This window comes from Balaenoptera musculus, chromosome 12 (genome assembly GCF_009873245.2).
Source record: "Balaenoptera musculus isolate JJ_BM4_2016_0621 chromosome 12, mBalMus1.pri.v3, whole genome shotgun sequence".
Classification (NCBI taxonomy): domain Eukaryota; kingdom Metazoa; phylum Chordata; class Mammalia; order Artiodactyla; family Balaenopteridae; genus Balaenoptera; species Balaenoptera musculus.
The window spans coordinates 15,721,829-15,749,049 of NC_045796.1; the positions used below are offsets into that span (position 1 = coordinate 15,721,829).

General features: G+C 44.4%; 1 protein-coding gene and 1 non-coding gene across 12 annotated transcripts in view; both read right to left on the minus strand.

Moving 5' to 3' along the window:
- MTHFD1L (methylenetetrahydrofolate dehydrogenase (NADP+ dependent) 1 like) overlaps positions 1–23,723 on the minus strand; it is a 227,669-nt gene extending 203,946 nt beyond the window's left edge. For 6 of the 11 annotated variants that reach the window (XM_036871033.1, XM_036871032.1, XM_036871031.1 and 3 more), the window contains exons 1-7: positions 23,179–23,722; positions 18,043–18,127; positions 16,825–16,875; positions 16,666–16,719; positions 12,331–12,455; positions 10,201–10,301; positions 8,643–8,779 (exon numbers count right to left, since the gene is read on the minus strand). In XM_036871033.1, coding sequence (XP_036726928.1) covers positions 8,643–8,779; positions 10,201–10,301; positions 12,331–12,455; positions 16,666–16,719; positions 16,825–16,875; positions 18,043–18,127; positions 23,179–23,399 — 774 coding nt within the window. In that variant the 5' untranslated portion in view covers positions 23,400–23,722. Of the gene's footprint in view, positions 1–7,194; positions 7,305–8,642; positions 8,780–10,200; positions 10,302–12,330; positions 12,456–16,665; positions 16,720–16,824; positions 16,876–18,042; positions 18,128–20,091; positions 21,590–22,577; positions 22,671–23,178 lie in introns of those variants that run through there. The other 5 variants (XR_005022127.1, XM_036871038.1, XM_036871040.1 and 2 more) reach the window with 4 other exon arrangements.
- LOC118905575 lies at positions 9,307–9,440 on the minus strand. Its single transcript, XR_005022278.1, has one exon. It is a non-coding gene; the product is annotated as a small nucleolar RNA SNORA70 (small nucleolar RNA).
- Positions 23,724–27,221: the final 3,498 nt, after the last annotated feature.

Here is a 27,221-nt window from a genome sequence, read left to right on the forward strand (position 1 = left end):
CCAAGTTTCAAGAGACTCTCTCAGATCCCTTTCTCAATGCTGCTAAATATAAATGGCCTGATTTGGGGGCTTTTTAAAAAATTCTATTCACCTCCTTCTCTGGTGTTGGTAAGCCAGACAATGATCAGGCAGAAGCAAGAGTGAGAAGAATGGGAGGTGACATCCAAAGGCATTTTCAGTCCATGAACACTGAAAAATCTGTCAAAGAAACTCAGGGGGCTACACGATCCAGGTCACTTAATCACACATTACTCAGTAGCCTTGGTATTTGCTTGGCACAAGATCTGTGGTGCCCCGGGGTCGGTGGTATCTATCTTCTCCACCCAGCCACTACAGGGGGGTGGGGTGGGGGGAGGGACTCGCATCAGTGAGGCTGTACTGCGTGTCCACACACCTGACCAGGGTGCCCCCCACCCTGCCCTCTCGAGAGGGTGGACACATCCCTTCTGAAGGGTGCCCCTGGAGGGGTGGTGAGAAGCCCAGGGCTCAGGGAGCAACTGGCTTCCTTATCTTAGGAAGATATCTGTGGGACTATTAACTGTGGGAATGAAACAATGGTGAACTCAACCCAAGTCTAGTGTCTTGGGCCTTGGTCCCGCTGATGTTCCCCATGCGAGCTGTCAGATACTTTTGGGTTTTAAAGATTAGACTTTAAAGGTACTTTTAAAGATTGGGTTTTGTGATTATCTGGAATACGAGCTGACATGGGATAGTGGCTAAATATACTGGCTGTACTGCCACCTCTATCATTTTTAAATTACGTACATTTGCATAGTCTCTTTACCTCTCCGAGCCTCAGTTTCCTCATCTATGATATGGGAAGAGTGAGAGTCCTGCCGAATAGGACGGCTGCAGAATCAACGAGATAACACAAGTGAGGGACAGTCCTGGTTCATAGTAGCCACTAACTCAATGATTATTAGCTCTCCTTACTGCTGTTACCATATGTTACTGGTTTAAGTGTAGCCTCTCTGGTGAAAAAGAATTATCATGCTCATCAGAAATCTTGGAGGCCAGAAGGCAGTGGGATGACATATTTAAAGTGCCTGAAGAAAAAAAGATCTGTCAACTGAGAATTCTATATCCAGCAAAACTGTACTTCAAAAAAAAAAAAAGGGAGAAATGAATACATTTGCATATTAAACAAAGTGGAGGGAGTTCGTTACCATTAGACCTGCTCTACAAGAAGTGAAAAGACACTAGTCATAACTCCAAGCTGTGTGAAGAAATGAAGATCTCCAGAAAAGCCAGTATTCTTGTATTTTTGGTTTGAAACTACACTTATAATTTCCTACCCGATTTAAAAGACAAATGCATTAAAAATTATAAATATAAAAAAGAAAAAAAAAAACTCGTGTAACTTGCCAATCTAGTCCAGTTTAAAAGCTAGGGTTTTCCAGGAATTCCCTGGCGGTCCACTGGTTAGGACTTGGCGCTTTCACTGCTGTTGGCCCGGGTTCGATCCCTGGTCAGGGAACTAAGATCCTGTAAGCCACGTGGCTCGGCCAAAAAACAAAAGCTAGGGTTTTCCCCACAGTCTCTGGAAAATAGATTACTTTTTCAAGATCTCATATGTATAATACACATATATTTAGAATTTTCCAATTCCCTTTTTAAGGCCTTTTGTAAGCCATGCTATGTACCGAATTTAAAGCGGAAATGACTTTGTGATAATTTAGCTTTGCTCAAGAAAACAGCCTACTTTGACCCTTCAAGTGTGAAAGACCTGTATTTTTTCCTTCTTCTGTTAGTGCTAGTTTTGATGATCTCTGTGCTCAGGAGAAACAAGATTCCCTGAGACAAACAAAATACAACGGTTCTCTTATTCCGGGGTTATTTCTTATACACGCAGCTGGGATTGACCTGATTCGTTGCAGCTGGAGGCCGTTTTGCCATCATCTTCCAGCTGCGCCCGACTGCAGATTCAGAAGAGGTTTTCCAGCCAGTGGAGCAAGTGAGGGCGTGTGAGCACAGCCCCGGGGTGCCTGCCAGCCTCTCTTCCCTGGAGAGGGGTACCACTCCGCCTCATAAATACTAAACGCAGAACGTTTGCTTTTGGTACCAGAGTGAACTCCTTGGGGTGAGGAAGAGGACAACTCCAAATCTAGGCCAATTCTCACAGGGCGGATGGCTGTCCCCTCCTACATAAGGGTGTCATTCCACCCCAGGGGCCTGGGGAGCTGAGTGAGGGGCCTTCGTTTGGGCGGAGGAAGGAGGGCGATTCCTTATCTGGACCCAGAAACATCACACCCAGTGCTTTGGGGTACCAACAGCTGATGCTCCAAGCTGTGCAGCTAATCTGGATCAGTGCCCAGACACTCTTCCCCTCTCCCACGTAAATGCAGAATGCATCTCAAAGCAGCATGCACCTTTGTTTTGATGCTGCAGAACAAAGCAGGAAACCTATTCTTAATTTTCAGTCATACACTCAGAGGGGCATAAACTATCAAGCTACCAAATACAGAAGTCAACTCTCTTTTCTGTACTTCTCTAAAAAGGCAAATCTCAATTCTCATGTTCAGACTCCATGAGATTTTATGTGTAATCAGTATCCAAAGACTATCTTTAGATCTAGGCAGGCTGTTAGAGAAGGGATACATTTCTATTTGACTGTAACTCAATGTAACTACTCCTCAAAATCGTAGGAAGGACTACTATTCCTGGAAGGAGTGATTGGTAAACCAGGAATCCCCAGGAGACATGATCTGAAGTGGAGCAGCTTCTGGGTAACACAGGCATCAGGGAAGGAAGAGGTCCAACAGCCCTGGAGGTGAGGACCAGAGGGAGAGCCCGGACTGGCCAAAGCTGGGCACCCACTCTCTCAGGGACACCGTCTCTTACTTTTCCTCCAATGAGGAACCCTGGGTCCTGAGTTTTTAGTACCTCCTTACAATGTGATGACCCACTGGCCTTTCCATTTCCACACTGAGGATCAGTTGCACATCCGTATGGTGAAACTTGCCAGTGTCCTTCCTGACTCACCATCAATAACAGCCAAGCTATTACCAGGGATCCTGTGCTAAGCAAACATACGTTATCACTGAATTCTCACAGCAGCCCCATGAGGCAGGGAGTATTATGATCCCCATTCTCCACATAAGGAGACAGGCTCAGAGAGGTTAAACAACAGATAAGGCTTGAATCCAGAGCTGTCTCCACCAATGCCTATGTTTTATTGCTTCCCGAGAACACAAAGGTCTCTGACTCCAGACCTTCAAAGACAGTTCCTACTGGTTGCAGCAGGCTACGACTGCTTCAAGGTCATCCCGAACTTGAAAGGCTACGTGTAGTTAGGAGGTGGTGGACAGCACTCCAGTGTTACAGTCACCCCTGATGCCCAAACCCTCACCCCCCTGGTTTTGGAAATCCGCCACCAGATGGCCAACAGGGGGTCTTGTCCCATGTCAGGTACAAATAAGCAGGTAAGAAATGCTTTTCAAAGATAACGTCCTGTGACCTAATAGCTATAATCCTTTGCTTGCTCTTTTCTCTCCCTAATACTTAGCATTGTTGATAATGAGAAGCTAAATGGGCCATAATCTTAAAATGCACTGTTAAGATGCACCTATAATGCACTATAATCTTAAAATGCATTGTTGATGGAATCAGAAAACAAAAATCCGAATCTGTTGTTAAATGTATACTTTCAAGGACTCTCACAGTGAAAGGTTTTCCAAGGGTGGACACAGTCTGTCCCTTTCAGGTGTCCTAGGACACTAACGTGTGTCTTGGTGTTCTTTGCACCACGTTAACTGCCATCGCTGTGGTCTGCAGAGGGCGCACTGACCCTCTGAAACCAGGCCCAGCAATGGCCTGTGTTTTAGAAATAAAATACAGGAATACTGAAAAGTCAAATGTCAGGCAGAAGCACGGAGGCATATCAGCGGGAGGTAGGTGACTAGTGAAGTTGGCTGCTAGCACCAAAAAATGGAAAGATACAGCCTTTATCCTGTGGTGTGAGGGGAGCCTGTTGTAAGTAAGTAAGCCAGGTAGAGAGGGCCAAACACCAGAGACCAAATGAACTTTAAAGCCAAGTATAGGGAGCCCTGAATCCTTCCCTATTTTTGGCTATAAAGTTGAAGCAATAAAAAGAGTGGAAGTTGACGGCCTATAAGATTCACAGTGGTGCCACTGTTAAGTGCCAAGGACTTAAGAAAACAAAATGTGTGTGCAATGTCAGCCATTGAAAAGAGCCTTCTTAGACATGCGGGAACCAGAATGTTATTCAATTTCTAGATTCTCTAGAGAATAAAGCCTCGAAATCATCTTCTCAAAGTTAGGGTGAGCTTTATCCAAAAGAGTCAAGGTGATTTATTTCCATAATAAAAAAAAGCACTTTGAAAGATGTCTTTGTTGTTCAAAAATACAGATACAACTAGCAAAAGTATCTGTGACAGCTGCGAAAACAATGAATTGCCAATGAAGGCATTTTTCTCTTTTTCGTCACAGCTGTTCAGTTCAGGGCAAGTTTACTGTCCTCTTCTACTAAGCTTCCCAACCTAAAATCCTGGCCTCTAAAGTGTGAAACATTGTCCTTGAATTTTCTTGAATAGGCTGCCACCACGTGGTGACCACTAAAAAAGCACACAGGTTTGAGTTTAATTGCAAGACCATGTTGCTGGGCTATTTTAAAACAAGAAGGAATTACGTACAGCAGATCCACCTGCCACTGAAAAATTACATATCTCAGTCGAGAGGCCCGTCTCCCCTGGACAGGACTACAACTTGTTTGTTTCCATCCTCACGCTGCGAAGTGAAGAACAGGTATTTTTAGATTTTAGTAATTTATTGTACTTAATGCACTTTTAATTTAACTTCACTTTGCTTGAAATTTGTGAAATTCATTGTCAGTTTTTGAAATTAAAAACTTTATTAACTATTTCAGACACAAAAATGTAAAAGAAAAACATAACACACCTGGACATCCCGCCCATTGCCTAGTTTAAGGAAAGGCATGACCAACACAAGGGAAGGTCCCCTAGTCTCCTCTTACCTACCTGCACATCTTTGTCCTGTCATGGTTTTCCTGATCTGGTTCACAGTTTCCACTCCTTTCTTTATACTTTTACTTTATATGTATGCAGCCCTAAAAATATATACGCGGTATTGATTTAAAACCCTACATAGGGCTTCCCTGGTGGCACAGTGGTTAGGAATCTTCCTGCCAATGCAGGGGACACAGGTTCGAGCCCTGGTTCAGGAAGATCCCACATGCTGCAGAGCAGCTAGGCCTGTGAGCCACAGCTACTGAGCCTGCGCTCTAGAGTCCGCACGCCTAGAGCCAGTGCTCCGTGACGAGAGAGGCCACCGCAATGAGATGCCCGCACACGGCAGTGAAGAGTAGCCCCCGCTCACCGCAACTTAAAAAAAAAAAAGCTTTTGCACAGCAAAGGAAACCATAAACAAGACCAAAAGACAACCCTCAGAATGGGAGAAAATATTTGCAAAGGAAGCAACTGACAAAGGATTAATCTCCAAAATTTACAAGCAGCTCATGCAGCTCAATAACAAAAAAACAAACAACCCAATCCAAAAATGGGCAGAAGACCTAAATAGACATTTCTCCAAAGAAGATATACAGATTGCCAACAAACACATGAAAGAATGCTCAACATCATTAATCGTTAGAGAAATGGAAATCAAAACTACAATGAGATATCATCTCACACCGGTCAGAATGGCCATCATCAAAACATCTAGAAACAATAAATGCTGGAGAGGGTGTGGAGAAAAGGGAACACTCTTGCACTGTTGGTGAGAAGGTAAATTGATACAGCCACTATGGAGAACAGTATGGAGGTTCCTTAAAAAACTACAGATAGAACTACCATACGACCCAGCAATCCCACTACTGGGCATATACCCTGAGAAAACCATAATTCAAAAACAGTCATGTACCAAAATGTTCATTGCAGCTCTATTTACAATAGCCAGGACATGGAAGCAACCTAAGTGTCCATCAACAGATGAATGGATAAAGAAGATGTGGCACACATATACAATGGAATATTACTCAGCCATAAAAAGAAACGAAACTGAGTTATCTGTAGTGAGGTGGATGGACCTAGAGTCTGTCATACAGAGTGAAGTAAGTCAGAAAGAGAAAAACAAATACCGTATGCTAACACATATATATGGAATCTAAGAAAAAAAAAAAAAAGGTCATGAAGAACCTAGGGATAAGACGGGAATAAAGACACAGACCTACTAGAGAATGGACTTGAGGATATGGGGAGGGGGAAGGGTAAGCTGGGACAAAGTGAGAGAGTGTCATGGACATATATACACTACCAAAGGTAAAATAGATAGCTAGTGGGAAGCAGCTGCATAGCACAGGGAGATCAGCTCGGTGGTTTGTGACCACCTAGAGGGGTGGGATAGGGAGGGTGGGAGGGAGGGAGACGCAAGAGGGAAGAGATATGGGAACATATGTATATGTATAACTGATTCACTTTGTTATAAAGCAGAAACTAACACACCATTGTAAAGCAATTATACTCCAATAAAGATGTTAAGAAAATAATAATAATAATAAAGTGCACATAAAAAAAAAAAAGCCCATGCACAGCAACAAAGACCCAACACAGCCAAAAATAAAATAAATTTAAAAAAAAGAGGGTAACTGGGAATTTGCTTTTAAAAAAAAACAAAAACAAACAAAAAACCCTATATAAATGGTGTTAGATGAAATACAGCCTTCTGCAACTTGCTTTTTTCCAATGAATGCTGTTTTTAAAAATTCTTCTTGTTGATATTTACAGTTCTAGTTTTCTTCAAAATTGTCTGGTTTTTGTCCTTGTGCTTCCATGTAAATGGAATCAGCTTGTCAACGTCTACACAATAATATTATGTCAGGATTCTGATTCAAATTTATAGATTGATTTGGGGAGAATTAGTATCTTTAAGATGAGTCTTCTTGGGGCTTCCCTGGTGGCGCAGTGGTTGAGAATCTGCCTGCCAATGCAGGGGACACGGGTTCGAGCCCTGGTCTGGGAAGATCCCACATGCCGCGGAGCAACTAGGCCCGTGAGCCACAACTACTGAGCCTGCGCGTCTGGAGCCTGTGCTCCACAACAAGAGTGGCCGCGATAGTGAGAGGCCCGCGCACCGCGATGAAGAGTGGCCCCCACTTGCCGCAATAGAGAAAGCCCTCGCACAGAAACGAAGACCCAACATATAAATAAATAAATAAATAATAAAAAAATTAAAAAAAAAAAAGATGAGTCTTCTTATCCGTGAATATGGTATCTCTGCTTTTAACTGGGTCTTCTTAATGACATTCATCAAAATTATATAATTTCTTTCTAAAGGTCAGAAATAACTTTTGTTAAATATATTCCTAGATACCTTATATTCTCATTGTTATCATAAATTGTATTTCTTTAAAATTTAATTTTCTAACTGTGGGGAGTAGTGTTTAGAAATGCAATTGATTTTTGCATGTTGATCTTATATCCAAGAACCCAGATGAACTCTTACTAATTCTGATATTTTAATAGGTTCTTTTGGACTTTTTATGTAATCATATTACCCAGGATTGATGACAGTTTGGTGTCTTCCTTTCCGATCACTATGAATTTTCTTCCTTTCTTTCTTCATATTACTGCATTGTTTAGGAATTCCCACACAATGCTGGTTAGGAGTACTAATAACAGGCACCCTTGTCTTTGCTAATTTAAGAAAATGTTTCTAATATTACACTGTTAAATGAGATTTTTCACTCTAAGTTTTTATAGATGTTTTATCTTGTTAAGGAATTTCCTTAAATTCCTAGTCTAATTTTTTTTCAGGAAAAAATCATAATGAACATTTGATTTTATCTAGTGATTTTTCTGCATCTACTGTGGTGACAGTATAGCTTTTAATCTGATAATGTGGTGAATTACATTAATACTTTTAACAGATTTTAATGTTAGACCCCCCTGCAATCCTATGATAGTCCCAACGGGATACTGGATTTGGTTTTCTATTTTGCTAACGATTATTTCATCTATGTTCATAGATGAAATTGGCCTGTAATTATCCTTTAGCATCTTGTCATTTTCTGCACTGGGCACTCATACAATGAGTTAGGAAATGTTCTTTTTCTATTCTCCAGAGAAAATGTTCTTTACTGTGGTAACTCATTTATAAAATGACCTAGTGCCTTTTTTGTTTGCTTGTTTGCAGGGTAGACTGATTCAATGTCTTCAATGTATATAAGACTACTCAATTTTACTTGAATCCATTTTGTAAGTTACAGTTTCTAGGAAAGTTTTCATTCCATACAATTTTTCAAATTTATCAGCATAAAGTTGTTCATATTCTCCTTCTTAAAAAATAATTTTTGCTTCTGTGGTTATGTCCCCTTGTTCGTTCCTAACATTGCTGGTGTTCTCTCCTTTTGTCTTAATTATTTTGGCTAGTGGTGTGTCTATTTTACTAGACTTTTCCAAGAACCACCTTTTGGCTTTGCTAATAATCTCTCATATTACATATTTGTTTTCTATTTCAGTAATCTCTGCTCTTTTGTTTTCATCCTTTGAGATTTTCTGCTGTTTTTTTCTCTAACTTTTTATGTTAAACGATCAGCCTATGCATTTCAGTCCTCCTTTTCTAATATAGGCATTGAAGGATATGTTTCCAACATGGAAGATGCTTACCTTGCTTTGAAGCTGAGGTGTTTTCCACTGGGAGCTCATTGTCATGGACCCTTTTCTCTGGAACAGGCATTGCAGGGTGGCTTCCAAAGACCCATGGGCTCCTATTACCAAGATCTTCTTTCCATCTAAGTTGACACCTACCCACCAAATGGAAATTCAGTATTATAATCAAAACTTCAAAGTCTTCCTCCCATACAGCTTTAATGTAAGGAAAAATAGCTTTTATTTTAATTTAATTTGATTTTTGGACAGGAAAGCAGTATTTACTGGTGGGCCTGAGTAAGGAGGGGACAGTGACAATGTTCTCATGAGTGTAGGGCCCGCCATTTGTCCAGGGGGCCACGATTAGGGATGTATTTGATCCCACAGCTATCTGGGATGAGCCACTTTTCTACCACCATGTTTTCATATTCATCTGCATTAAACTTAGTATATCCCCACTTCTTGGAGATGTGAATCTTCTGGCGGCCAGGGAACTTGAACTCGGCCTGTGCAGGGCCTCCATCACATGCTCCTTGTTCTGCAGCTTGGTGCGGATGGACATTACGATTTGGCCAACGTGGACCCAGGCCACTGTGCCCTGGGGCTTTCCAAGGGCACCGCACATACCTGTCTGGAGCCCAGACAGGGGACAGCATGGCAGACATGAATGTCCACTGGAAAGGGCTGTCTCGAAGTCCCTTAGGGCAACCCATACAGGCAAGAGGCTGCGTGCACTACCAAGGAGGCTGCTGTTTGCAGCCATTGCACACGGGGCTCCCACGGGGGAAAGAGCAGGGTTGGCTTAATTGGCTGCAAAAAAATAGCCTTTTAAAACTTGGCCCTCTGAGCCCCAAACCTACAATGACTATAAGCCGTAACTTATTCCTTCTTTGCAAACTTTATGGTAGAGTGACCTAGACTCATCATCCTAATTATCCATATGATGGAAAAACACTGTCTATATGGATTATCTCAGAGATTTGAGCTTAATGGCTAATGTCCTAAAGGTATATCTTGAAAGTTAATCTTCTAATAGAACTTTGGTATATATTTTGGAATTTCTGTTCAATCATTTCATGTTTGGGTGTAGGGGAGGGGCATTGTCTCCTTTTCACTCAAGCTGGTGTACAGAAAAAATTAAATACTGATTACTGAAAGAGATACTGCTCACTGATAGATCCTAATCTAGGTTTCTATACCCTAAACTATATCTGACAGCTTCTTCATTTAAGTTTTAAATATAAAACTTATCTAGGTTTACATATTGACAGATTTGAGAAGTTGAAACTTGAAACATTTTTCATTGTGGTTATTTTGAGGGTTTCATAAGAGAAACTGAGAAAACACAGGTTAATCATTCATCTTTACCAATTTCTCTTTAAAATTATAATACAGTTAATCTTATTAGAAAAATTTGCCAGTCATTCATATCTCCTAAAAGATGAGAAGAATAAAGCTGACACTGAATATCGCTTCTGTGTTTCAATTAAGTATCTTCCAGAAACAAATCCTTACTAAAAACTCACATAAATAACAAAAAATAGAAAATAGCAACATTTCTGAAGGAGCATCATACCTGACTTTTCAAGAAGTTCAATTACAGCTCTGGCCACAGGTGAAACAAAACACTCACGGGCATCCCCACGTACCAACTTCCCCAGGTTTACATCCGTTACTCTGAATCCAAAAATAAGAGAACAAGTAAGTCAAGCTTGGCCAAAACTCACTCATCTGTAATTCACATGTATTAATCCCAAATAACATCCAAGTCAATATTTGATATGATGAAATAAAATTTATCTTTTAAGGCAGGACAAGAAAAAATTACATATAAAATTCTCTCTGTGTGTTTGTTTGGGCCTCTTCCCTCCCTCATGTGCAGTGTGTATCCGGGTTAAACATTAACCAGAGCTCCTCAAAGATGAGAATGCCTGCTTATTTTTTTCTTCTGACACTAGCGATGTAACTTCTTAAAAGAACAGTGTTCTTTCCCAGCTCTGTAGGGGGTCATGGTGACTTGCTGCTCACTTTGTACATGCTTACCTGGACTATATATCCTTGGTGAACTTTATGTAAAACATCAGTACGTCATTTTGATGTGCAATCCTTTGTCTCAAAAATGTATGTGACTGTGCCTTCGACTTCTAACAGGAGGAACAGTTCTCAGAGCTTCCTGAGAATCTGTTTCCTGGGTTATAATCCTCGGTTTGGCTTGAATTAAGTTCCCTTTTTTCCTTCTTAACTTGATAGTTAATTGAATTTTCATCGACAGATAGGTAGGATATATTAAATTATTAAATAGAAATGAAAGAGTGGGCAGGAATAGAGGTCATTAGCTTCTAGAGCAGCCCCTCAGGCAACTCCAATGTGGTCCCTATGAGTCAGGATGACATTGGGCGTTCTGGTTCTGCCTGGACAGCAGGACCGCAGCTGGAGGCCACGTGGGGCTTCACTGCACAGCGCTACGGAGCTCCGTTCAATGGACTACATGGAATGGTGGCCCTGGACGTGCACAATGCCAAGGTCCTGCAGCCACTTTATCCTGAGGAAATCTACATCTCCATCAACATCAAAGTCCAGAACCAATCCTAGAAATCAGGGGTGACCTAGCAAGACTGATCCCCACTTGACATCGGTACTTATCTCCTTAAGGAAATCAAGGAAAAAAATGAGGGACCATATCCTTTCAATGCCTTCTGTGTTCTTCCTCGGTCAAACCCAGGACAAAATAGTCCCTAACTAGTTAGCTTAAATTGATGGTCTCAATACAGGTTAGTAACAAAATGGAGATACTTGGAAAAGTTTTCATAATTCTCTCTTTTTATGAAAGACTGGAAACTACACCCTGATACCCGGGGATTCTGGATGTTTTCTAATTGACTAGAGCCTCTTCCCCCTTTATGGTTTGTCTGCTATAGGATCGGAGATTTTCATGACAATTTTCTACCCACGTTTGAGTCTGCCCTAAGTCACAACAGGAGGCTAGGATAATGGGGGAACCTGGGAATGTCAGTGAGGTGGTGGTCACTCAATCCAGTCCCTACAAGACTAACGTTATAAATTTGCTTACGACCCTGGAATGCTAAATATATCATGTTCTTTTTGGTCACGATACAAAAATTTCTCATTTCCATGTAGGAAGATGAGGCTTTTAACTTCCAGGAAACATCATGAACTCCCATAGGGATGGTCAGTGTTCCTTGTCCCATGAAACTTACGTCATGACATGAGTCAAGACCAATATCAGAGCACCTGATATTCATAGTTTTTCCCTCAACTTTCAAATAAAACCTCACGTTATGAATGTAAGTGCTTGCTTTGTTTTTCTCTGCTGGCCTGGGACTAAGGCAGAATGTGCTACTGTGGTGAAGCAGGTCCCTGGGTTTTTTCTCTGGTTTATCAAGGAAAAGGAAAAGCTATCAGAAGAGGAGAGCTGGCTAAGGACTCTGTAGGTCAGACAGGAACTTCTCAAATGAGTATGACTTGGCCAAAATGGCACCCAAGCACTACAAAAGGGCAAGTGTATTTTCTCAAATACGTACTTTCTTAAGCATAATTTTACAAGCCCTCCAACTCCTGAAATATTTAAAATGATTTCATTCATGGCTCAATTACTGACATAGTTGAAAGAGCAGAATTTTAAAAAATTCACAGTAGAAAAACTAGTTTAGCAATGAGTCGATTGTTTTCTTTTATATGTTCTCACCCATCCACATCTTTTTCTGGTTTCAAGGCATTGAGGATTTTGTCGCTAAATGAGGTCTCGGAGATCTGAAGGGCAAGACCATGTACTCTGGTGTCTTCATTAATCTTCAGGATCTCATCTATAATCTGAAGTGAAAACTAAAGTCAGTTTTGCAAAAATAAGACCCAAGAAAAGATGCTTTATGTAAAAAATAGATTCATAAAAATGCATCTGTTTTAGTTTCTTTTTTCTCCTTGTTGAAGACCTGGTGTAAAGCGGAATGAAGAAGTCTATGTTCCTTCTAACCACGTTTATAAAAGCTTGGCTGGGGCTTCCCTGGTGGCGCAGTGGTTGAGAGTCTGCCTGCCAATGCAGGGGACACGGGTTCGAGCCCTGGTCTGGGAAGATCCCACATGCCGCAGAGCGGCTGGGCCCATGAGCCACAATTGCTGAGCCTGCGCGTCTGGAGCCTGTGCTCTGCAGCAAGAGAGGCCGCGATGGTGAGAGGCCCACGCACCGCGATGAAGAGTGGCCCCCGCTTGCCGCAACTAGAGAAAGCCCTCGCACAGAAACAAAGACCCAACACAGCCATAAATAAGTAAATAAACTAATTAATTAATTAATTAATTAATTAAAAAAAAAAAAAGCTTGGCTGAATTTTTTAGTGACTTCAAGTCTTTCTTACCGCTCTATTCTCTGCCAGAACAGAACAAAACAAAACCAAAGCTCAACAGTGAATAAAGTTGAGATCAGCAAAAGACAATTCCCTGTCCACAATCAGATTTGAGCCCAATGTAATGCCAACTTTCAGGGAGGCCAGGACTCAGGAACCTCGAGTATTCCAACCTGGCCCAGAGAAGCCTGTGTTTCAAGCACACTGTGCTTAACCAAAGCTTACTAATCATGACACTCAGGCCCTCCTGTTCTCTGGACCAGAATGGCATGTAGAAAGCATTTCCAAAGGCTTATGACAGAAAACCTCTAAGCACAGATAGCTCCATTTTACAGGAAACACTAAAATAATTTGCTATTTATGAAAAAGACCAAAGCAGTTTGGGAAGCTAATATAACCGTTATTGAATGGCCAGGTATGTCTTTAAATAAGCAATGCTCTGGCCTCTCTGTTTACCTTTATTTTATGCCAGGATTTCACTGAGCAATGTTACTTGTTCATAATTAAGAGAGATTCTAGCTCGTAGATGTGGATCTCACTATGAGAAGTGTTGGTTTACCATTTCTGTTTTACTATCTAGCAAAAATCATGATGGTATTTCTACCTGGTAAGAGAAGAAAAAGCTATTTGATATATTCAGAAAACTCAGAAAGAAAATTCTGTTTCATTTAATATTCATCATTCTGTCATTCATTCAACAAATGTTGAATGTTTTGAATATCTACCTTGTACCAGTTCTGAGTAAAGGAAATACAGTTGTAAAAAAATATCTGCCCTTATGGAGCTTATATTCTAGTAGAGAAGACAAGACCAATAACAACAACAACAGGGACTTCCCTGGTGCACAGTGGTTAAGAATCCACCTGCCAATGCAGGGGACACCGGTTCAATCCCTGGTCCGGGAAGATCCCACATGCCTCGGAGCAACTAAGCCCGTGCGCCACAACTACTGAGCCCGTGCTCTAGAGCCTGTGAGACACAACTACTGAGCCCGCGTGCTGCAACTACTGAAGCCCACTTGCCTAGGGCCCGTGCTCCACAACAAGAGAAGCCATAGCAATGAGAAGCCCGTGCACCGCAACAAAGCATAGCCCCCGCTTGCTGCAACTAGAGAGAAAGCCCGTGCACAGCAACAAAGACCCAATGCAGCCCCCAAAATAAATAAATAAATAAAATAAAATTACCAAAAAAATAACAACAATAATAATAGTATAATCTCTGAAATTGATATGGAGTGATGGCGGGTAGGGGGTGGTCAGAGGGGGTGGCATCTATACACACAGCCCAGCCAGAACGAAGTGAGGGTACTATTGTTACCTCTAACTAGGATTTGGTAGTTAGAGGTAACAACGACAACAAAATCCTAATAAATTAAGATCCTTACTCTTTTCCAACATAATAACACCATCATATAAATTCCCATTTATCAGAATTTCAAAGAAAAAGAGCGAATAAGTGACTCCTTGTCAAAAAAATAAGCCAAGGGGAACCTAAAGGCGAAGGAAATCCAAAAAAGAGGGGATATATGTATACATATAGCTGATTCACTTTGCTGTACAGTATAAACTAACACAGTACTGTAAGGCAACTATACTCCAATAAGAATTTAAAAGAAAATATTGTGACAAACTGAAAAAAAAAAAATTTGAATGAAAAAAATTAAATAAGCCAAGGGGGAAAAAAAAGTCAAGGGCTATCAATACCAGTGGCAAAACAATCTAAGAACATGCAAATGCTACTGCAGAAAATGAGTGTCCTGCAAAGGGAAAACAAATTTCTCTGCACTTTGTTAGTACTGGTAGGACACGTGTCAATATTTGTAATATCTTACAATGGCAAGTGTGGTAGAAACTGTTTGCCCAATATCCAATTTCTGTTCTTTCTTAGTAATGAACTCTTAATTTTTAGCTGTGCTAAGAAATGATCTAAGGCCACTTGGTATAAAGACCACATTTCTCGCCTCCCTTGCAAAAAAGGCCAAGCAATTAGGCTCAGGCCAGTGGAATGGAAGCAGAATTGTGACTTTCAGAAGAAAGACTGGGACCCTGACTTTGGTCTTAGCCCCTCCTTTTTCTTGCTGGTGATAAGAACTTGCTGAACTAAGCCCTGTGATCCTGGAAAACAGGGATGGTTAAGAAATGCCCCCATCCTTCGTGTACTGCAAAGAACCACCTTCCCCATATGATTCTGACAAGACCATCCAATGCTCCCTAGTCTACAGACCCCACAAAGTTCTACTCTTTGTTCATAAATGATTTACTTGAACTGCTTGTCTCCACTGATCCATCAGCACAAAATGCCTGTTCATCAAACTTCCGGTAAGCTTCTTTCCTTCCCCCCAGGTTCCTAAACTTTGACCTACCCTTGGTCTGATTGGTCAACAGCTCTACCACCACCCCACCTCCCCGGGAGAACAGGCTGGCCTCAGGGTAAAACATTCTCTAATCTGCTATCCCATCAAACCACCCTTTCATCCCACTTTTCTCACACTGGGTTCTTTCCTCCCTATAGAAGAGAAGCCTTTTGCTTACCTCTCAAAGGTGTGTCGAGCTTACGGGCAGAGTGGGCAGTCCCTTTCCCCACCTTGCAATAATCCTTTCAGATTATGTCTCTCCTCACTGAGTCTGGATTTATTTTCTCTTTGACACTGGCTGGAATGTGGATGTGATCTGTAGTGCTGAATCTGCCATCCTGGATGAGGCAGCACAACAAAGACCACAGGGCAGCAAGATCCAAGGAGCCTGAGTTCCTAACGACTCAGTGATGCCACCACACCAGCCAGGGACTGCCTACTTCTAAACTTTATTCACATACAAAAAACTTCTGTGTTATTCCAGATTACTTAAGGTTTTCATCACTGCCATAGCCAGTCTGAAGAAAACCTAGCCACAGAAGGAGCAGACACCAGGATGGCCCATGGTCCAGTTTCCCAGGCCCTACTTATAGGGGTGACTGCTTCTCCCAGGCTTGAGATGACACTTATGAGGACTGGTCTTCCCTGCTGGCGGAAACAACCGAAGCACATACAATAGCAGCGAAAGAACCCTATGGTGGTTTTTCATCAGCTGCCCCAAAACACCACTGAAGGATTCACACGAGGTTAGCCTGAAAAAGATCTTCTCCTTTATTTTATCGACAGGGCAACTGAGACCCAGAGAAACCAAAGAATGGTCCAAGCAAGGTCAAACAACCTGTCAGGACACTGCAAACCAGAACTAGTCGTCCAGACACTGATAATTTCCACTAGACGACGCTGTTGCTACAGCTGAAGAAACACAACCGAAGTCCCCACATCACAGGTCACATTGTCAACAGAAACACATGGTAAGGAGATAAACAACGAGGTCATCCTGTATAGCACAGGGAACTATATTCAATATGGTAATAAACCATAATGGAAAAGAATATATAAATATATATGTATAACTGAGTCACTTTGCTATACACCAGAAACTAATACAACGTTATAAATCAACTATACTTCAATTAAAAAAAAAAGAAACATGGTAAGGGGCAGATAGATCAAGCAGCATCTACACTAGTGGAAAAAGTGAACTCTTCCCTCTAAAAGTTCAGCCCTAAGAAAAGGCTGGTTCAGTTCCGACCACAACTAAGAGACGTTAAGAGGTCTATTAGGACTGAAGAGGAACACAAAATAAGGGTTAAGTGTGCTGCCGTCTTACCTCATCTTCACCGCTATCTGCAGGAAGGCAGATGTGAGTGATGTTCAGACCAGCCTGCAAAGAGAACATAGGGCGATTTTGTCACTGAGAGAAAATGAATCTATCATCCTAAAATTAAAATGAATTTTTAAAATCATTCAAAAAACCAACAATCCTTACCTCCTCAGCCAAGTTCTGGTTTATTTCCTGCATCAAGTTATCATCACCTGCCTTGGGGAAGGAGAGCAAGAAGGAGAATGTAACAACATAAAAATATCTTGAAAAGGTACAAAACAAAATACAAAGACTAATTTTGTGATTATACATTACCTGACTACAAAGATGACAAGGGAAATGCAGAAAAAGAATCTTATTGCTCATAAAAGGGGACTAAGGGCTGGTACTTATTAACATGTCAGTTTCTCAGGCTTGAAGATATATCACTTTTGAAAGTAATACTCCCCAGAGGGCGTATACAGCCACATAGGCAGCATTCCTTTATAAGTGAGGACGCCTAAGACAGGTGTTTAGGACTTGCCCTTGGGTGAAAAGCTACCAATGAGCAGAATTCCAGGAGGCCAAGCTCTTGTTTCGCTTTTCTTTCCACTCTTCTTACTTGCTTATCTTTGTAGGGGGTGGGGAAACAGACCCCAAAGAATGCAGACCCCAAAGTGACTTGAGCATAGCTCTCCAGTCTTGAAATTACAGCATTGATGAAACTAGAGGCTGCTATTCTGATACATTAAGCATGCACCAAAAACAACAGAGGCAGTTCAACTGCTGGGCTGTGTGACCTTTCAGGCTTGGCTCAGCGCACCACTTCCCTGCACCTGCATCATCTGGGTGTGCCAATAAGGGTGGCAAACAGTGCCAACTGCAGCTGGCAATGAAGGGGCCGTGGCCAGAACACAGACATCGAACTCCAAGTCCTTCTGCCGTGCCATGGCTTTTGGCCCCTCAGACTCATGGCAGGCTTTAAAACACTGAGTAGTAAGATCACCAAATACCATGTCTTGGCAAGCATCTGCCTTCCACAGAAACAAAGGGGAATGTTTTTTCCCATCCCACTCAAATCACATCTGATCAGCATTTATAATGGACCACAATATATCCTGTGTAATGCAACTTACGTGAGCACCTACCTCCTGACCTCTGAAAGCTATCCGCACCAAAAGGAGACAGACTCAAACAGAGTGGTACCTAACCTGTAACCCTGAAGCAGCAAAATGACCAGATAAAGGGGGAAACGACAACATTTCCACCTGAGCTTTCTCCTCCCTCCCCTAAGCCCGAGTGGGACTTCTGTGACAAGAAGTGCAGCTGGTGACCTGTGTACAATTGTCTTCTAAATTAAAAGACATCCTAAAATAGCAGGACAGAACCACATTCTCAGCTTACCTGAATAATAGCAAGAACCGGCTTAAAGGCAGGGTTTTTTCCTTGCAGTAAACTCAGAACTTCTTTCGAATTCTGAATGACTTCTCTGCATTGAGAAAGAAAAACAACATAGTCAGGTCTAGGTTAATGACTAGAAAGGATGGATACAACACACGTTCTTAGAAGGTTTGCTACTCTAAATGAAACTAATTAGACAGCACAAGGACGGGCTCCTCCAAGTGTGGAAAAGGTGGAGGGAGGGGGAGGAGAACAATCATGAAATACCCGGCGTAGGGCTTCCCTATTGGCGCAGTGGTTAAGAATCCGCCTGCCACTGCAGGGGACACGGGTTCAAGCCCTGGTCCGGGAAGATCCCACATGCCGCGGAGCAACTAAGCCCGTGAGCCACAACTACTGAGACTGCACTCTAGAGCCTGCGAGCCACAACTACTGAGGCCGTGCGCCACAACTACTGAAGCCCACATGCCTAGAGCCTGTGCTTCACAACGAGAAGACACTGCAATGGGAAGCCCGTGTACCGCAACGAAGAGTAGACACCGCTCGCTGCAACTAGAGAAAGCCCGTGTGCAGCAACGGAGACCCAATGCAGCCAAAAATAAATAAATAAAATAAATTTATTAAAAAAAAAAATCTGGCATAGAATGTGACAATCTCTAATTTTCAAAATAAGCAGAGGTAAACAAACTAGATGTTAACAGTAATTTTCTTTTTTTTATTTTTTTCTCCTTAATACAGCTCATTAGGTGAAATGTGCCATACAAATGTATTTTCTCTAAAAGAGAGACAATGGACTTCACTGGTGGCGCAGTGGTTGAGAATCCACCTGCCAGTGCAGGGGACACGGGTTCGAGCCCTGGCCCGGGAAGATTCCACATGCCGCAGAGCAACTAAGCCCGTGTGCCACAACTACTGAGCCTGTACTCTAGAGCCCGCGAGCCACAGCTTCTGAGCCCATGTGCCACAACTACTGAGCCCGTGTGCCTAGAGCCCGTGCTCTGCAACAAGAGAAGCCACCGCAATGAGAAGCCCGTGCACCACAACAAAGAGTAGCCCCTGCTCGCTGCAACTAGAGAAAGCCCACACGCAGCAACGAAGACCCAACACAGCCATAAATAAATAAATAAATAAATAAATGTATTAGGAAAAAAAAAAGTTGGCTCTTACAAATGAACTTATTTACAAAACAGAAACAGACCCACAGACATAGAAAACAATCTTATGGTTACCAAAGGGGAAGGGGGGGGAGGGATAAAATAGGAGTGTGGGATTAACAGATACACATTACTGTATATAAAATAGACAAACAACAAGGACCTACTATATAGCACAGGGAACTATATTCAGTATCCTGTAACAGCCTATAATGGAAAAGAACCTGAAAAAGATATATCTATACATATATCTATATACATATAGAAATTTATGTATAACTGAATCACTTTGCTATATACCTGGAACACAGCACTGTAAATCAACTATATTTCAATAAAAATTTTTAATTAAAAAATATTAAATAAAAAATTTAAAAAAGAAAGTTGGCTCTTTTTCCTCTCATAATAAGAGACAAAAGGCTTAGCCAAGGCAGTACCCATGCTTCAGTGCTTAAGACCACCTTTAAGTATCATCTCTTGTCTCCATCAGGGTCTTGCATGCACAACAGGTTTCAAAAAATGCAAGGGGAACTTCCAGCCAGATCCCATCAGCAATAAATGGCCATGAGCAAAGGGACAAGGCAAAATGGCCAGGGGCAAAACTCCTCCCAGTTTTAGAGAAGAATTTGACGAATGTAGCTGGCAGGCACTGCTCTTCTAGGTGGATGAGGAGAGAAGGGTGCTCAGAAAACGTTTAAAGGCTTCAAAACTCAACCAGGAGGAGCCTTCCCACAGTCAGCTGGGCTAGAAGAGAGAGTAAATGGGCATGCAGCTGTGTACAACCCAGGAAGGTTTTGGTTTGTTTTTAAACACTTGGGATAAAGCAACTTGATTCCCAGTGAAACAACTGTATTGTTGTGTTGATAAACCAGACTACATGTGAAAGTTCACAAATCACCTTATAACTGAGCAAGAATCTTCTGTCCAACAACATGCGGCTGAGGACCGCATGCTGTATGCAGATTCTCTGCCTTTCTTGGCTGCGAATTTGGGCCATACTGGGTCCTCATTTCTGGCTAGTGTGGGAAGGCACTGGAGTGCGGGTCCCACATGGTTCTTAGCAATGTGTATAAGGGTCACCTGGAAAGCTTGGTAAAGAGAAAGGCTTTGTGACTCAGCCCGTAAAGTCGGACTCCCTAAGTCTGCATGGGGCCTGGGAATGTGTGTTTTCAACAAGGAATCTAGGTGGCCCCGAAGCACTCAGTGGAAACAGCCGAGGACCAGTGCTCAGGCCTCTGGTTGACTAGCGTGGGCAATTCATTGAGCCACTAAGGAACCCGTTTCCTCATCTGCAGAGCAGGTGTACTACAAGGGCTCTACCTTTGTTCTTATAATTGTACAGCGTTCTTCTGGGCCTCAAAGCTACACCTGAACACTAAAAACACTCCTTCCAAAAGCAATTTTCCCAGAAACACTTGTAGCACCTACCCCTCAATAAAATGAAGGGCACACGAGTGTAGAAGCTGACACCTGTCACCAACTCAGCTCATAAAGTTGGCTAATTCCCCCACAACTTGTTACATGTGTAACATTTCATTCTTTGGGGTTACTCCTTATTCTTCCATTATTCTTACAGTGCCAAGCAAAGCAAGCAAGGAGTTACCAGGCTCAAGAAGTCTAAAAGGTAGCACAGGTGTTTCTCATCAGAGATTTTTCTGCCCTGGGTGAGAAAAGTTGCCTCCTCAACTTCTAGTTGGAAGGTGATTTCTGCATCCTATACTGTCTTTGGACCCTTACCCTGAAACCAAATCCCCCTAAAACCTCTTATCCAGTTTATGATTGATCTCTCTATCCAAAACTTTATTCCTTTTCTTGTCCCCTTAATCCTGTGCTAAATGAGCAATAATCAACCAGAGTCAGATGACTAAAATTGCTGTTGTTGGTAACATCGTTAATATACTAAAATGCTATCATAGATATCTTCATTAACTACAAACTCAAGCTGTTTCTCCAGGGCAAGATGAGCTAACAGACCTCTGGCCAAAGACCACCCGGCTAGAGAAGCATAAACCAGAGACATCCCGACTGCCGAAAGAAATGTCGGACTTCCCTGGTGGTCCAGCGGTTGACTCCCCGCTCCCAACACAGAGGGCACTGGTTCGATCCCTGGTCGGGGAAGATCCCACATGCCCCGTGGCTCGGCAAACAAACAAACAAAAAAACCCCAAAACCTCTATCTCAAAGACCAAGTTGGAGTGGAGTGGATCTGAGGCTTGTCCCCTACTCCCCTGCTTGGTACGCTGCAACAAACACTGTACTTGCCTACGTCACAACCCGGTGTCCGTAGACTGGGTTTGCTGCACATCTGGCAAGGGTACCCCAGTTCGGTTTGGTAACCCCTTAAGATGAGCTCAGCTGTACACTGCTTAAAATCTAATGACCGGGGGGTTCCCTGGTGGCGCAGTGGTTGAGAGTCTGCCTGCTAATGCAGGGGACACGGGTTCGAGCCCTGGTCTGGGAAGATCCCACATGCCGCGGAGCAACTAGGCCCGTGAGCCACAACTACTGAGCCTGCGCGTCTGGAGCCTGTGCTCCGCAACAAGAGAGGCCGCGATAGTGAGAGGCCCACGCACCGCGATGAAGAGTGGCCCCCGCTTGCCGCAACTAGAGAAAGCCCTCACACAGAAACGAAGACCCAACACAGCCATAAAAATAAATTAATAAAAAAAAAAAATTCTAATGACCAGAAGAGACCTAACCGCGACGTCCGGAGAGAAGACAAGGTAAACTAAAGAGTCCTTGGAGTCATGGGCCACATCATGAAGCGCCTTGGAAACAGAGGGAGTAAAAAGGTAAATTCATTTCAGAATGAAGGGTACAGGGAAAACAGAAGAGGATGATGTCAGTGGATGGACGTGAAGAGCTCGCTCCGTAACATGGCATCCTGGAACTAGGAATTCTAGTTAGGGAAGGGAAGAAAGGGCTTTCCCGCGACCCCCAGGCATGTCCTGTGCGCTTCACTCTACACCCTCTGGGTCCCCAGCTAACACACTTCTCCAGGAAGAGGCAGATAAGGCTCTACTTCCCCTCGCTCCCACCGAAGGGCTAGGAGAAGCGGCTAGGGTGTGTGTGAGGATCAAGGCGGGTGGGTACGGGGGTGGAGAGGGACCCGCGAATGTCTCCGGTGGGGACAGCGGAAGGCCGGCCCGGGGCTCCCAGGCAGAGTTCGCCTCTGGCTCGGGAGAGAACTTTGGAAATAAGGCTGCGCTGGGCATTCCGTGCCCACGGTGCAGCGGCGCTGGGCATTCCGTGCCCACGGTGCAGCGACGCTGGGAAAGAGACGGCCCCGACTTCTCCGGCCGCCCTCCGCGCGTCACTGGGTGGGCCGGGCCGCAGCCCTCCCACGCGCAGGAGGCTGCGGCGTTTTGGGAGCGCAGACCTCACCGCAGTCACTGTACGCCGCCCGCAGCCAGCCTCCCGGAGGCGGAGCCCCTGCGCAGACAGGCGCCGATCGCTGGGCCCGGGGTGCACCCGCCGCAGCCCCGCAGGCCCGCAGCGCCCTGGCCCCCACCCCGGATCCGACCAGCAGGCGGGCGGGCGGGCTGGCGGGGCGGGAGCGGGCGCCCCTCCCCCTCGGGGCTCCGGCCCTCGCCGCACCGCCCCTTTCCTGCCCAGGCCGCGCCCGGCGCGGCTGCATCAGAGCAGGCGGCGGGAGGTGCACGTGGAGCGAGGCGCGCGGTCTGAGTCGCGCAGCACCCGCCGCGGATGCCCACGCCCTCCCGACCCCCCGCCCCTCCGACCTGGGCCGACCCCGAGCGTCTCCGTCCTCCGGCGCGCCCAGCCCGCCCTCCCGGTGCCCGCGCTGCCCCCCACCAGCTGCCGTCACCCCTAAAAGTTGGCACCAAACACTCGCGACCCCGTGCTCAGCGAAGCCCCCACGGAGGCCCCCGGGGCCTGGCCGAGACTCGAGAGCTCCGGCCGCCCCACCTCCTGGGTCTCCCCCGGCCACCGGGCACCTGGGCGGCGGCTAGCGCCGTACACTCACCGGACGATGGAGTCCCGCGCTGGGGGCGCCCGGCTGCCCGGGCCCCGGCTGCTCCCGGCCTGGGTGTCCCGCAGCCGCCGCTGCCCCAGCAGGCCCTCCCCGCCGCCACATCCGCCGCCCCCGCCGCTGCTGGCGCGACAAAGCTCTCGGAGGCGGCGCGGCGGGCCGGGGGGCTGCAGGCGGCCGAGTCGGCGCAGGACGAGCGGCAGGCGCGCGCTCATGGCGAGGCGCAGGCGGTGCAGCGGCAACGCGGCAAGGCGGCGGAAGCGGGAGGCCGCGGGTTTTCCCGCGACGCGGAGATGCGGCGGCTGAGCTCAGAGACGCAGCGGCTCACGTCCCTCCTGGGGGTGGCGGGGCGGGCGCCAGGCGGGAGAACCGGACCCGGCCGGTAACGGGCCAGTGGCAGGAAGGTCCTGGCTATTCTTCCTCAGCGGAGAGGAGCCCCTAGGGGGCACTGCGCTCAGTGGCCGTGACGTTGGGAAGGCGGGGGCCTGTGGGGCGCGGGGCTGCTGTTCGAGTTGCCTGGACGTCAGGGACGGGCACTTTCTGGCACTTCCAAACACAGACTCGAAATTTGTCTAGGGGTAAATATCAGAGGAGGGTGGGGCGTGAGGATGGGGCTCCCGCCCTGTCCTGAGACAGTACCTTCTTCCTCCGCCTAGGCTGCCAATAACATCCTGCCCTCAGGTGGCAGTTTGCTTCCTGGAAGGGCAATTGGTTTAGCTACCAGGGATTGGATTTATCAAGCTGGAGGCGGCCGGACAGTGAAGACCGTGTGGGCCTTGGAGTTCAAAAGCTGACTTTGTAGCCGTAGGCAAGTTACTTAACCTCTGTGAAGCTTAGCTGCCTCAAAACGAAATACATTGTTTATAATCTTATCAGGTTTATAATTCCCAAGTAAAGTGAGAATAAAACTACAAATTATAAACACTGGCTTTGCATCAGCTAAACCCTGTAGGAGGTTCTGGAGAGACACTGAATTTAATCCTAAAAAACATTAATGTGTTTTGTCCTGATTTTCAGCCTCGAGGAAACTGGGTCCAGAGAGGTCAGTTTGGTTTGCCTGCCTTCATTGATCATGTCTTAATCGCATGCTCCTGTCTATATTTTTCATTGTAAGGCTGATTGCCACATCTCACACATGAGGGTACAGCAATAGCTAACATTTCACAAACCTGTGAGGTAGATATTACTGAAACAGGAGGGAAGGGGCAGGGCAAAACCTTTGAAAGAATGACATAGCCCAAGGACATGACGTAAACTGATTAGAACCAAATGGGTCCAAGATGGCAGACAAATCAACTTCCACTAGATCTTGAGCCTCAGTATGGGCTCACTGTAACACATCAGCAAGCTAAATGACACACCCACAGGCGCCATGACAGTTCCAAGACCGACCAGAAGGATCAAAAAGTGGGCGGCGGCCCACTTCCTGGAAATCCCCGCCCCTTCCTAAAATAGCTGGAATACTCCTCCCACTCATTAGCCTATGAAATTACCCACCCCTATAAAAACTGAAAACCCCATACCCTGGTGCCTTTCTCACCTTCCGGAGTGGCCCACACTCTGTGTATGGGGTGTGTTTCTCTCTAAATAAATCCACTTCTTACCTATCACTTTGTCTCTCACTGAATTCTTTGTGGGATGAGACATCAAGGACCTGAGCTTCATTAAGTCCTGAAACCAGGTGTGTGATCTCAGTTAGAAGACTGTGGGGTTTGGCTGGGTTCGAGTCCCGGCCGTGTGGGTTCAAGTTCCAGCCTGGGTTTTGGCTGGGTTCAAGTCCTGGCACAGGGGTTCAAGTCCCAGTCTGAGGTGCACGGTTTCATTACCACCTTTTTACACAAGAGGAAACAAAATCACAGAAGTTGTGTCTTGTACAAGTTTATCAAACTAAACTTGGGTCCACTCGCCAGGGTGCAGTAAAGCCAATCTACTGACACCAGGTTGTGGTGAAGGAAAGTGCAGGGTTTACTGCAGGCGCCATACAAGGAGCATTGGCAGCTAATGCTCAGAAGACCTAAATTCCCCAGTGGTTTTCAGGGAAAGGTATTTAAAGACAGGGTGAGGAAGAGGGTTTTGAATGCGTGATCAGCCCATGAACATCCCTAGTGGGGGGTTCAGTATCTACAGAACAGCTCAAAGGATATGGTTCAGAATATTATCTATAGCCCTTGAGGAGGAACTAAGGGTCCTCGAATTTGTCTAATGACTAAACTATTATGATTTTGTCTTGCTTGACTGTTTTGCTTTGTTTCTGCACTTTCTCACTTCTCTGATTAAGTTTATTCTTTGGAACTTGAGGAAGGTTTAGGAGGTTAAAATTTTTCTACAAGCAAGAGGCAGGTGGAGGACATTGGGGGGTCAGGGGGGCCTGTCCTGGGAATGCCCCATAGGGTCCTGCTTGGTTACACAAGCATATAAACATCAGAAAGGAGACTTGAATGGCCCGTTCACCTACTGTCCTGATAATCTTGGGCAAGTCATAAAACCCTTAGAGGCTTGTCTCATTATAAATTGGGGACCACTCATTCAATGGGCACTCATTGGACACTGCTGAACACAGGCCACTGGCCATGAAGATGAAAATCACCCAGTCCACAGGGAGTTTATGGGAAATCTCCATACCTTCCTCTTAAATTTGCTGTGAACCTAAAACTGCTCAAAAAAAAAAAAAGTTTTTTTTTTTTAAACTTATCCAGTCTCTACCCTCAGGAGTTTCCAACAGTAACTCCACCAGAGTAGTGACAATTTGTCAGTCCATCTGATGAGTGTCAACCATAGTGATGTTTAAAAAGACTGTGGACACCACATATTATATGATCCTGTTTATATGAAATGGCCAGAATAGGCAAATTTATAGAGACATAAAATACTAGGGTTTGCTTATGGCTGGGGGCAGGGGAAATAGAGGGATTGGAGGTTAGAGCTGATAGGTACAGGGTTGTTTTCTGAGGTGATGAAAATGAAATGCTTAACTGTTTATGGAGGAGCATCAGAGAAAACACCAGAGGATCCGATGCTGGAGCTGAGTGTGTTTTTCAAATATATATACTATTTATTTATAATGTATATAGAGAAAAGCATAAAGTAAAAAATAAAATCACCCACAATACTATTGCCAAGTCATAACTGTTAATTTTGATCTCTTAATTTTATTTTAACTTGTTTTACAAGACTGTGACCATATTATATATATAGGTCTCTTCTTCACTTGCTGTATCTGTTTTCATGAAATTGGGAAGGGATAGTACTCGAAATCATGACTTATAGTGGCTATATATTATAACCCAATCTATATTGTGGATAGACCATAATTTATTTTACCTTTTCCTGATGTTGTTTGTATTGTTTCCAGTTTTGGTGTGAGAAATAACATTCTTTCATTAGCTTGTTCAGTAGCTGTGTGTTGAAGGCTTTCTATGTGCTGGGGGAGGGATAGGAAGGTCAGTCGGGGCCACACCTGTGGTGGCAATATTTACCTGTAACCTTTTGCAGAAGCAGTTCTCAGAAAATTTATAACTGCTAAAAATGTTAAGTGGAGAAGAAACAGCACAGGGAAGTGGAGAATAAACAACACAGCCACAACTTCATATAAAAAGGCAACCCTTCCAATCATACTGAATTGCACGGAAAAGTGTGGCATTTTTGTGAATTGCATGGCTCAGCATGGCACAGCAGGACCAAAAGAAGACTTCCCAACACCTCATGAACTATTCTGTATGGAAGAAAGGTTTGAATAGAAAAGATCAAGTTTAAAACTGTACACCTAAGCTAAATTGATTGGGAAGGGTGAGTCACCAAAACCAATTTGTTACTGGAATCCCTAATATGGAAATGACTCAGGCCATATAGATGTGCTACAAAGCCATCTTGAAGAAGGCACTTTGGAGGCTGTTTTCAGTCGTCACCAAAAGCTTAGGGCAATCCACACCTTTAAAGCGATACTCTATCTCTTTTAATTAGATCTCACATTAAAGTATAATAGGGAATTCCCTGGCGGTCCAGTGGTGAGGACTTGGCGCTTTCACTGCCGAGGCGGG